The sequence below is a fragment of the Euleptes europaea genome, chromosome 12 (genome assembly GCF_029931775.1).
Source record: "Euleptes europaea isolate rEulEur1 chromosome 12, rEulEur1.hap1, whole genome shotgun sequence".
In the NCBI taxonomy this organism is placed as follows: domain Eukaryota; kingdom Metazoa; phylum Chordata; class Lepidosauria; order Squamata; family Sphaerodactylidae; genus Euleptes; species Euleptes europaea.
Window position 1 is genome coordinate 9,004,944 of NC_079323.1, and position 12,952 is coordinate 9,017,895.

The window sequence follows — 12,952 nt, forward strand, 5'->3', positions numbered from 1 at the left end:
GAGATCTCCCACTATTACAATTAATTTCCAGGTGACGATCACCTCCAGGTGCCCTGGAGAAAATGGCTGCTTTGGAGGGTGGACTTTATGGCATTATACCCCACTGAGGCTCTTCCCCTCCCCGAATCTTGCCCTCCCAAGGTTCCATCCCCCAAATCTCCAGATATTTCCCAAGCCAGAGCTGGCTACCCTATAGGGTTGCCAGATCCCTCTTCGCCACCGGCAGGAGGTTTTTTGGGGCGGAGCCTGAGGAGGGCAGGGTTTGGAGAGGGGAGGGACTTCAATGCCATAGAGTCCAATTGCCAACGCGGCCATTTTCTCCAGGGCAACTGATCTCTATCGGCTGGAGATCAGTTGTAATAGCAGGAGATCTCCAGCTAGTACCTGGAGGTTGGCAACCCTACCACCCTACCCTGCAAAAATGGTTGCTGAATCACAAATGTTTTCCATTCAGCTGTAAACAACCAATTAGTCGGGGGAAATGAGAATATTTCGCAGGCACGGTTGCAAACCAGCTGGTGGCCCAACTCCATTTCCATTCATGAAAAAGCATTTCTTTGTCAGTTTATCGGGATGGGTATTTTTAAAGGACAGTAGATGCTCTGCTGTTTTTTTATCTGCTGCCAAGCCTGGACCAGGACAGACTGAAGTTGTAGATTTCCTGCTTGAAGCAGAGCTCTGGCTACTCCAGTCGAAAATGCAGAGGTGGTTATGCAAATGCAAAGCAAGCATCCATTTCAAAAGGGTCCAGGAAACGTGCCATTCTTTAGAAGTAGAAGAAGTGTTGGTTTTTATATGTCGACTTTCTCTACCACTTAAGGCAGAATCAAACTGGCTTACAATCGCTTCCCTTCCCTTCCCCACAACAGACACCCTGTGAGGTAGGTGGGGCTGAGAGAGCTCTAAGAGAACTGTGACTAGCCCAAGGTCACCCAGCTGGCTTCAAGTGGAGGAGTGGGGAATCCAACCCAGTTCTCCAGATCAGAGTCCACCGCTCCAAACCACCGCTCTTAACCACTACGCCATGCTGGCTCTCAGAGGCTGGGTTTATCTGAGTTTGGGGGCGGGCAGGGACCTAGAGAGATTAGATTGTACCTAATGCCACATAAAGATGATTACAGCTATTTGCAGGGCATTAAAGCCTGCTCAAACCAAAATGATGTTTTATAGAGATGATTCCATGCGCACAATCATGCGGGCGCGCACACACACACAAAACCCTGCCTCGCATAAGCCTCTTTCCACATTCACCCCCCTTTCCGAGCTGCCTAATGCTGCACAACCATGCACTTTCCTTAATGATAAATGTAGATGGAGAAAGGACGGGAGGGAGAGGCAGATTCTGCAAGCTCACCGTTTTCTCCCTTTCCTTCCAAACTGTGCGCGGTGCATCGTGAACAGGCTAATTAAAAGCAACACAATGGGGGGGGGGGACCTCTTTTTCCTTGGATAGTCAGTTTCATTCTCCTGCCTCTACAACAGAAGATCTGAACTCCCAGACTTATTTAAGAGTTCTTTCTCCACCTCTGCCACAATAGTGCTAAGGTTGCCAACCTCCAGGTACTAGTGAGATCTCCTGCTATTACAACCGATCTTCAGCTGATAGAGATCAGTTCCCCTGGAGAAAATGGCCGCGTTGGCAATTGGACTCTATGGCATTGAAGTCCCTCCCCTCTCCAAACCCTGCCCTCCTCAGGCTCCGCCCCAAAAAACCTCCTGCCGGGGGCGAAGAGGGATCTGGCAACCCTATAGGGTAGCCAGCTCTGGTTTGGGAAATAGCTGGAGATTTGGGGGATGGAACCTTGGGAGGGCAAGATTCGGGGAGGGGAAGAGCCTCAGTGGGGTATAATGCCATAAAGTCCACCCTCCAAAGCAGCCATTTTCTCCAGGGCAACTGATCGTGGTCACCTGGAAATTAATTGTAATAGTGGGAGATCTGGCGAGCCTACCTGGAGCTGACAACCCTAGTGGTAGGCAGTTTCCTACCAGCAGTGGTGTAGCACTACTAGTTCTTATTTATGTATTTATGTGTTTGATTTGATTTATATCCTCCCCCCCCCCCCCACCGCCGGGCAATGCCAGGCTTGGGCAGCTCGTAACATACTACAACAATGTAAGCATCACAGTTCCAATTAAAATTCTCGACATTAAAAAAATTCTAATGGGGCCCACTGATCATACCAATGGCGAGGTCAACCAGGAGAGGAATAAGGAGAAAATGGTCTCAATAGGGGAGGGATCAGGGTTAGAGGAGATATATCTAAGAACATAAACTAACAAAACAGGGTAAAAAGAGCAGGGAGGGAATAGGTGGGAAGTAGGGTTGCCAGGTCCCTCTTCGCCACCGGCAGGAGGTTTCTGGGGCGGAGCCTGAGGAGGGCGGGGTTTGGGGAGGGGCTTCAATGCCATAGAGTCCAGTGGCCAAAGCATCCATTTTCTCCAGGTGAATGGATTGCTATTGGCTGCAGATCCGTTGTTATAGCAGGAGAACTCCAGCTAGTACCTGGTGGTTAGGAAAAATTGCACAGGAGTCTGCAAGTACAAAAGTATCAAAATGCTTATTGGCGTTTGAACATATAACATCTACAGAACACAGTGGGATACATAAACATAAATCTTAGAGAATATATACAATATATACACGTGTACGTTTGATGCAGTCTCTTTGCAATTCAAATTGGTGTTGAAATCTTCTGGGTATATATCTCTTAACTGATCTTCAACAAGTCCATGAATGGTACAACATTCCCCAAAAGATGCCTTTGGATTGCAAGTACCTGGTGGTTGGCAACCCTAATGCTGAGTCCCTCCCCTCCCCAAACCTCCCCTTTCCCAGGCCCCAACCCCAAATCTCCAGGAATTCCCCAACCAGGAGCTGGCAACTCCTACATTGAGTGGATTCGGACTTCTACTGAAAACACAGCATATCTCTGATAAAACAGCCTACAGTCACAGCATTGTAAGGCTCTCAGTTGATCGTTTAATTATTCATCCACGTCTCTAATCAAGGCCTCATTCATATTTATCATTCTTTCAGCAACACAGTAATGAGCTCTGAGCCCTACACAGAGGAACATGATAGATCTGAAGAGATGAAGGAGGATAACATTCAGGCCAGCAAGCAGGGTTGCCAGGGTTGGAAAATACCTAGAGATTTGGGAGGTGGAGCCTGAGAAGGGTGAGGTTTGGGAAGGGAAGGGACTTCAGTGGGGTATAATGCCACGGAGTCCACCTACCAAAGCAGCCATTTTCTTAGGGTGGCCAACCTCCAGGTGGTGGCTGGAGATCTCCTGCTATTACAACTGATCTCCAGCCAATAGAGATCAGTTCACCTGGAGAAAATGGACACTTTGGCAATTGGACCTCTATGGCATTGAAGTCCCTCCCCAAACCCCCCTGCCCTCCTCAGGCTCGGGACCTGGCAACCCTACCTACCAGCAACTGAAATGCACAAAATCCATAATCAAGATCCCCTTTATTTTATTTTTCTTAAAATGCTACGCAGTCCTCCTCTCCCTGATTTTGTCATCACAATAACCTCATCAGGTGAAATAGGGTATTCAGTTCCTTGTAGGGAAATACCTGGAGATTTGGGGGGGGTGGAGCCTGGGCTGGGCCGGGTTTGGGAAGGTATGGTTGCCAGGTCCCTCTTTGCCACTGGCAGGAGGTTTCTGGGGCAGAGCCTGAGGAGGGCGGGGTTGGGGGAGGGGAGGGACTTCAATGCCATAGAGTCCAATTGCCAAAGCGGCCCTTTTCTCTAGGGGCACTGACCTGGCAGTTGGCAACCCTATTGGGTGTACTGATCTCTGTCACCTGGAGGTCAGTTGGAATAGTGGGAGATCTCCAGCCACCACCTGGAGGTTGGCAACCCTAGTCACATCCCTGCCCCTGAAGATCCCATTAGATGCCTGGAAACTAAATTCCATGGCCTGGTAACCCTACTCTAAACTTTTCAATGACCGGCGTTTTAATCTGGGCTGTTGGTGAGTAGAGCCACTTCTAAGAGATAGAGAGGCTTCTTATCAGCGAATATGAATTTGTTGTTTTATGTGTTTCATTGCTTAAGCTTTTTTCAATTAAAAAAAATGTGGTCACCCACCTCAAACATGCTGAGGATTTTTTTAAAAATCTATAAAGAAATGTATACGATGAAATCTGCAAAGGTAGTAACAGACCCGAGAAAACCAACAAATTTTATATGTGGCCAAATGCAAGAAAGACTACCAAAAGAGGCCAAAAAGGACATCCGAAATGTAATTTTCATTTAAAAACACTGGTTATGTAATAAAAACCCAATTACATAACAACGCAACCTTACAACCTTAGAAAATGGTCGGACAATCACTTTCGAGTATCGGCCATTCTAGGCCACCAGAGACGCAAAACAATTTTATAATGAGAGATTACGCATCTTTTACCAGGCTCAAAATCTCCTTAATCAAATAAAAAAGCACCGTGGGGATGGAAAAGGTCATCTAAAGTAAAAACAAATTAATGCACTCTCATTTTTGAAATTACATTTCCACCCAGCCTTAGTAGGTAAACTCTTGAATGTGCTAGAGCAGATATAAGTTCAAATGTATAACATGTCCATAAAATTTCTTCTAACATTTCCTATTACAGAACAGCCTAACAGCACAGAGAAACCCCCCAAGTGGAGTAACAATGTCAGATGAGATACATGACCATCATTCAAACACAAAGCACACATTGACTTTTGGTATCAAAATTATACACAACAGAATATAGAGGTTGGCAAGCCTAGTTTCCGCACAAACACAGAGCCTTTTTGAAAAGGGATGATTCAAGTACATTTTTCAGGGACCTTTAAGTTTACTTCTGGGAGCATTAAGAAGATCATAGGTTCCTGCCCACTGTGGACTCACCTCTGCAGATGAGGAACAAGGGCTGCCAAACTCCAGATGGTACCTGGAGATCTCCCGCTATTACAATCGATCTCCAGGTGACCAAGATCAGTCCCCCTGGAGAAAATGGCTGCTTTGGAGGGTGGAATCTCCGGCATTGTACTAGGGTTGCCAACCTCCAGGTACTAGCTGGAGATCTCCCACTATTACCACTGATCTCCAGCCGCTACAGATCAGTTCCCCTGGAGAAAATGGCTACTTTGGCAATTGGACTCTATAGCACTGAAGTCCCTCCCCTCCCCAAACCCCGCCCTCCTTAGGCTCTGCCCCAAAAAACCCCCGTCGGTGGTGAAGAGGGACTTGACAACCTTACATTGTACCCTGCAAAGGTCCCTCCTCTTATCAAACCCGGCCCAGCCCAGGCTCCACACCCCCGCCAAATCTCCAGATATTTCCCAACCCAGAGCTAGCATCATAGAATCATAGAGTTGGAAGGGACCACCAGGGTCATCTAGTCCAACCCCCTGCACAATGCAAGAAATTCACAACTACCTCCCCCCCTCCCACACACACACAGTGACCTCTACTCCATGCCCAGAAGATGGCCAAGATGCCCTCTCTAATGAGTAACCAGCTTTCCCCTAATATCAAGAGTGTCATTTCTGGAATCCACATGCAGGCATTTCTACTATTCATAGCAACTCCAATTAATAAGCCAAACCAAATGTATAACATTTCCACAACTAGGAACTCATCAAGTGACCCTTTTACAATGCCAACCTATAAGCCAAAACGGTAGAATCAACTTACATACATTGTTTTTGAGCATCCAAATGCGTGGATCATTGCAAAATTAGGAAGTTAGAAACCAGTTACATACCTAGCAACGCCTGGAATAAACTGCTTTTAAAGATGCCCATCACTTTCTTGATGGCCCGTTTCAATTGCTTCTCTTCTGGCTTTTTCAGCTTCTTACAGTAATCTTCCAGTAGCGCTAAAGCTCGATCGGTGTCTAAAATACAGGAAAACATTACAAAAATGTTTAGCCAACAGAATGTGAAAACAATATACTAAAAACAGGGAGACACAAAGTGGTCAATACATAGGACAATACTATCACTGGCTACTATCACTAGGAGGGCCAGCTAGGGTTGCCAATCTCCAGGTGGGGCCTGGAGATCTCCTAGAATTACATTTGATCTCCAGACTACAGAGATTAGTTCCCCTGGAGAAAAGAGACTCCTTTGGAGAGTGTATGGCATTATACCAGAGCTGAGGTCTGTCCCCTCCCCAAATCCCATCCTCCCCAGGCTCCACCCCCAAATCTCCAAGAATTGCCCAACCTTGAGTTGGCAACATGGCCAGAACATAAAATACAATATTCAGCACTATTGCAGGGAAGAAGAGTCTTAACTTTAGGTGGTAGAACATTTGTTTAGTGTTCAGAAGGTCACAGGTTCAATCCTTGGCAGCATGGTATAGTGGTTAAGAGCAGTGGTTTGGAGCGGTCTGGAGAACAGGGTTTGATTTCCCCACTCCTCTGCATCAGTGGTGGAGGCTAATCTGGTGAACTGGATTTGTTTCCCCACTCCTACACGCAAAGCCAGCTGGGTGACCTTGGGCAAGTCACAGCTCTCTTAGAGCTCTCTCAGCCTCACCTACCTCACAGGGTGTCTGTTGTGCAGAGGGGAAGGGAAGGGGATTGTAAACCGGTTTGATACTTGGTTAAGTGGTAGAGAAAGTCGGCATATAAAAACCAACTCTTCTTCTTTCCAGAAAAAAGGTTTTTCAGGGCTGTCCTGGTATTAGGGTTGCCACCTCTGGGTTGGGAAATATCTGGAGATTTTAGGGACTTCAGCAGGGTTTGATGCCATAGAGTCCACCCTTTAAAGCAGCCATTTTCTCCAGGGGAACTGATCGCTGTCATCTGGAGATCAGTTGTAAAAGCGGGAGATCTCCAGGTCCCAGCTGGAGGTTGGCAACACTAGAGCTGTGGGAGAATCTGCAACAAAATCTAGATTGTGCTGGGGATTTTAGATCCTAGGACTGGTTTTCTGTGAGGACATTTTATTTTACAGAAATACTACCTCTTTGGTAACAAATGGTAATATCATGAACTAAATTCAGCCTTAAGAGCGACATGGATTTCAGAAGCAGTTTTCTGCTGTAGACAACTAGAAGATTGAAGGCTAGGGTTTTTTTTCTTTCTACCCCCCTCCTTTTGCTCCAGCTGTTTCAGGATATTGTTTTGCCATCTGGAGGTGACGTCGGAAATCGGATGCAGTCTCCAAAAACGATGGTCTGATCCAAAACACAATTCCGCTTTTATGTTTCAATGAAAACCTCGTTCTTTCCTCCGGCGTGCTGCTTAAACCCATGCCGTTCTGTTGTCGCTCCGCAAAAGCTCTTCCCCCCACCCCGGCCCAGTGTCTATTCTGATACACTTTATTCTTATTTTTTAAAAGATGTGTGCAGTGGATTTGAATGAATGCGCAAGTGGGAGGGAGGATTTCAGCCTGTTTCCCCAGCTTTCTGCAGGCTCCCCTGCAGTAGCTCACAGCGTCCTTGGGGTACCCTCAGAAACAGCTTTGGGAGGGGGTCAAAGGTGATGCCGGGAAAACTCTTCCCAAATCACTTCCATATTAATAGAATCATAAGAGTTGGAAGGGACCACCAGGGTCATCTAGTCCAACCCCCTGCACAATGCGGGAAATTCACAACTACCTCCCCCCCCCACTCCCAGTGACCCCTACTCCATGCCCAGAAGATGGTCAAGATGCCCTCCCTCTCATCATCTGCCTAAGGTCATAGAATCAGCTTTGCTGACAGATGGCCATCTAGCCTCTGCTTAAAAACCTCCAGGGAAGGAGAGCTCACCACCTCCGGAGGAAGCCTGTTCCACTGAGGAACCGCTCTGTTAGAAAATTTTTCCTGATGTCTAGGCGGAAACTCTTTTGATTTAATTTCAACCCGTTGGTTCTGGTCCAACCTTCTGGGGCAACAGAAAACAAGTCGGCACCCTCCTCTATGTGACAGCCCTTCAAGTACTTGAAGATGGTTATCATGTCCTCTCTCAGTCTTCTCTTCAGGCTAAACATACCCAGCTCCTGCAACCTTTCCTCATAGGACTTGGTCTCCAGACCCCTCACCATCTTGGTTGTCTCCTCTGTTCCAGCTTGTCTACATCTTTCTTAAATTGCAGTGCCCAAAACTGAACACAATACTCTCAGTTTGATGCAAACTGTGGCCTTATGTAGCCCCCCCCCCCAATTTATTTACTGGCCTCTGAGATTTCGAGGACATCTGCAGGGGGGAGAAAGAATAAGCAGTGCTTCCTCAGCTATTTATAGGGCACAGCTGGTTACAAAATGCAGCTGTTCTTAAGCCTTCAAAAATATTTGCATTTGTAATCAACTTTGCGCTCACTCGCTCTTTCTTGCCGTACACATGCTCCCTTCCTCTTCTGCCCAAGTAGAAGATCTCTCTCAGATGAATGGCTGGAAGCCAGAGGCAAGCCATCAAAAACCACATAATTGTATTACTTTTAAAGGCCTGTCACTCTGGGGCGCTAAAGAGGGCAAACAGGTTAAAGATGCCCAAGAGGTGCCTCTCTAGCCCCCAAACCAATGTAATTTTATATCATTCCCATTTCCATTTACTGAAACAGCAGATTCTTCAAATGTCACGTCCCAGGAGACGATGTAGGCAAACCAGATTCTATTTTAGTAGGGGCGGGGGTACGCAAGCTTGCATCTGGCCTGCTTGGGGTGTTTCTAATACAGGCTTTTCCCCAAAAAAAATCTGAAACATTTTTTCTTGAATTGAAATTGAAAGGTCATCTACCCCAAGATTGCTAAAATACAATAGCTCCATCAGTAGCTATTAACCATGATGGCTGAATGGAGCCTCCTTGGGCTGAGGCAATATACCTCTGAACATCAATCACTGCAGGACAATATCAAGGAAAGGCTTTGGTCTCCGTGCCCTCCTTCTAAATCTTCCGCGGCCTCAGGTGGCCACTGTGAGAAATGCTGGACAAGATGGACCATGCTCTGATCCAGTGGCAGACTAATCTGGAGAACCGGGTTTGATTCCCCACTCCTGCACGTGAAGCCTGCTGGGTGACCTTGGGCCAGTCTCCGTTCTCTCAGCCCACACGGAGGCAGGCAATGGCAAACCACCTCTGAACAGTCTCTTGCTTGGAAAACCCTGCAGGGTCGCCATAAGTCATCTATGACTTGACGGCACTTTCCACCACAAAACCATTCCTGTTACCCTCCCACCTTGGTGCGATGTTCTCTCCCTATGTTCCCTATAAAGTTGCCACTTCTTGACACCCCAAATACATATTCCTACCTCATCCCCTCACACACCTTAGGAGAACTTATTTCTTTAACTATGGAGGCAAACAGCTCCCCCAGTCTCCAAATGTTTGTCTCATGCCTCTGTTGAATCAAGTGAGGGTTTCCAACTTTCTACTGGCCTGGTTTCTGGACCTTTGGTAGCCACCTCATGCCAAAGAAATGAAGCTTCCTTTTCTCTGCATTCAATGAAAAAAGGTTCACTTATAGGGTTGTCAACCTCCAGGTGGTGGCTACTGATCTCCTGGCATTACAAGTGATCCCCAAGCAATAGAGATCAGTTCACCTGGAGAAAATGAACACTTAGGAATTTGGGCTCTCTGGCATTATATCCCACTGAAGTCCCTCCCCTCCCCAAACCCCACCCTCCTCAGGCTCCACCCCCCAAATTTCCAGGTATTTCTCAACCTGGAGCTGGCAACCCTATTGCCAAATCAGTGGGGTGGATACTGAGGAGGGCTGGGTTTAGGGAGGGGAGGTACCAATGCCATCGAGTCCAGTTGTCAAAGTGGCCATTTTCTCCAGGTGAACTGATCTCTGTCGGCTGGAGATCAGTTGTAATAGCAGGAGATCTCCAGCTACTACCTGGGAGTTGGCAACCCTAATTACAACTGATCTGCAGCCAACAGAGAATCGGTTCGCCTGGAGAAAATGGCAGCTTTGGCCATTGGACTCTATGGCATTGAAGTCCTTCCCCTCCCCAAACCCTGCCCCCCTTAGGCTCTGTTCCAAAAACCTCCCACTGGTGGCAATGAGTGACCTGGCAACCCTAATCATTGTAGCAAAGTGCTTTTCCCTTATCCATTTACTCCTCAGACCAAACGATAAACCCTAGCTTTCTGTGGTTTTTTATAATCCCTTCCAAACATGAACTACGCAGTAGCGGGCACAACCTCCGAAAGGCTAAGAAACTTTCACATGATCTCATGTAAAATTAAGTTAAGATCAGCAATATGCAACATTAGCTTCAGAGCCTCCACCACATTCAATCTGTAAAATTACCCCAAAGCCATTATCAAAGTAGGGATTATTACAGAGATCAGCGTACATTTGAGAGGAAAATGCAGGCTGTGAAGCCAAAACACATTCGCTGTCAAAACTGTTTTGGACCCCCTGGTGTTTCCCATCTGGCAGCCCGGTGAATATCTGCCTTGTAAGATCCAAAAAAAAGTTTGTTTTTTTTAAGAAGTCAACAGATCTGGCCAACATTTGATTAATTGCAAAGCAACATCCACTTCCAGATACATTACCTTAAAGGAGCTATAATTCAAACTGATGTTCTACAAAAGCATCTTCGACTTGTTGCTTTCAAAGGAAATAAAAACATCCCTTTACACAAACACTAGTCCCTTACTGGAACTAAGATAATTTCTTGTTCTTGTACCCGGAAGCTGACTCCATCAGCACATGGTTTCTTCTGTGCAGAGGGACAAAGGCAGGAGGGGCTGTGGCTCAGTGGTAGAGCATCTACTTGGCATGGAGAAGGTCCCAGGTTCAATCCCCAGCATCTCCGGTTAAAGGGACTAGGCAAGTAGGGACAGTTAAAGGGACTAGGCAAGTAGATTATGTCAAAGACCTCTTCCTGAGACCCTGGAGAGCAGCTGCCGGTCTGAGTAGACAGTGCTGACCTTGATGGACCAAGAGTCTGATTCAGTATAAGGCAGCTTCATGTGTGTTCATGTTTGTTCATTGCAATACACAGTTCTGTATAACTCTGTTTCAATTTGTTAGCTGCCTTAGTGACCCTTATATCAAATGAACAGAGTTTGCCAAAACAAATTAAGAGTAAAAGCTAAAAAAAAAAGGTTAATAAAGCTCCTTGAGGAGCCCCGTGGCGCAGAGTAGTAAGCTGCAGTACTGCAGTCCAAGCTCTGCTCACGACCTGAGTTCGATCCCGACGGAAGTTGGTTTCAGGTAGCCGGCTCAAGGTTGACTCAGCCTTTCATCCTTCCGAGATTGGTAAAATGAGTACCCAGCTTGCTGGGGGTAAAGGGAAGATGACTGGGGAAGGCACTGGAAAACCACCCCATAAACAAAGTCTGCCTAATAAACATCGGGATGTGACGTCACCCCATGGGTCAGGAATGACCCGGTGCTTGCACAGGGGACTTTTACCTTTACTTTAAGTTCCTTGACGGAGCATAAACTGATAATGACTGCCAAGCAAGCAGCAGAAACCAGAAGTCCACTGGAAACCGTTTAAGGCCAGAACAAACATGTTCTGGGAATTGCGCCTCCAAACTTCCTAGTGATTTTTTTAAAACTCAGCTGGCCCAAAGAGGGTCTCCATTCAGATAGGGAGCACTATGCTACATTACATGAAAGAGGGCGCTTGATCAGACAGGCCTTTTATGCATGGGTTTCCCTTGCCGTCACCCCTAAGACGACTTCGGGTCTTCCTGCTGATTATGCATGCCGTTTCTGACCGTCAGAGGTCACCTCGCTCTCCCCCTGCGTTTCCCTGGGTTTTGCCCACATTTTCAGAGACCTGTTTTATCTCGAATTTAAAAACGCAGGCAAAATACGGGGAAACACAGGGGGAGAGCGAGGGGACCTCTGATGGTTGGAAAGGGTATACATAATAAAAACAAAGACCCGAAGTTGTCGGAGGGGTGACCGTGAAGGAAACAGCCATGGACAGACCATCGGACTGATCCAGCATGACTCCTCTCCAGTGTGAATGCGTTATGACCAGAAATGTTTTGAGTTATTTCCTGCCTTGTCCTGAAGGCTCAGAGTTGGTCATAATTTTTTTTAAAAAAAATCAGTAAAGCACAGTTTTCCACTTTAATGCTTGGTCCCATGCAGGCAACCCGAGCAAGAAAGTTCAAGGCTTGGATTTTGACAAGGGAATTCTAAAACTGGGGGCCAGCCACCAACAAGGCCTTTCTTCATGTCTTTGCTGATTGGACCTTTTGCTCTGGTTAGACCTCACCTAGAGTACTGTGTTCAGTTTGGGGCACCACAATTTAAGAAGGATGTAGACAAGCTGGAACGTGTCCAGAGAAGGGCAATAAAGATGGTGAGGGGTATGGAGACCAAGTCCTGTGAGGAAAGGTTGAAGGAGCTGGGTATGTTTAGCCTGAAGAGGAGACTGTGAGGGGATATGATAACAATCTTCAAATACTTGAAGGGCTGTCACATAAAGGATGGTGCTGAGTTGTTTTCTGTTGTCCCAAAAGGTCGGACCAGAACCAACGGGTTGAAATTAAATCCAAGGAGTTTCCGCCTAGACATTAGGAAGAATTTTCTAACAGTTAGAGCGGTTCCTCAGTGGATCAGACTTCCTTGGGAGGTGGTAAACTCTCCTTCCCTGGAGGTTTTAAGCAGAGGCTAGATGGCCATCTGTCAGCAATGCTGATCCTGTGACCTTAGGGAGATGATGAGAGGGAGGGCATCTTGGCCATCTTCTGGGCATGAAGTAAGGGTCACTGGGGGTGTGTGGGGGAGGTAGTTGTGAATTTCCTGCATTGTGCAAGGGGTTGGACTAAATGACCTGGTGGTCCCTTCCAACTCTATGATTTTATGACCAGATGTACATAATTACTACATGCTACTTTCAAGTAGCCCCAGCTCAGATAGTCCAGGCTAACCCGATCTTATCAGATCTTGGAAGCTAAGCGAGTCAGCTTTGGTTAATGTTTGGATGGGAGATCTCCAAGGAATACCAGGGTTGTGACGTGGTGGCAGGCAATGGCAAACCATCCTCATATCTTTACATTAATA

General features: G+C 46.8%; 1 protein-coding gene across 1 annotated transcript in view; it reads right to left on the minus strand.

Moving 5' to 3' along the window:
• Nucleotides 1–12,952, minus strand: part of DLG2 (discs large MAGUK scaffold protein 2) — a 970,480-nt gene that overhangs the window by 952,720 nt on the left and 4,808 nt on the right. The window contains exon 2 of the mRNA XM_056858113.1: nt 5,746–5,877. Within this exon, the coding sequence (XP_056714091.1) occupies nt 5,746–5,877 (132 nt within the window). The remainder of the gene's footprint in view (nt 1–5,745; nt 5,878–12,952) is intronic.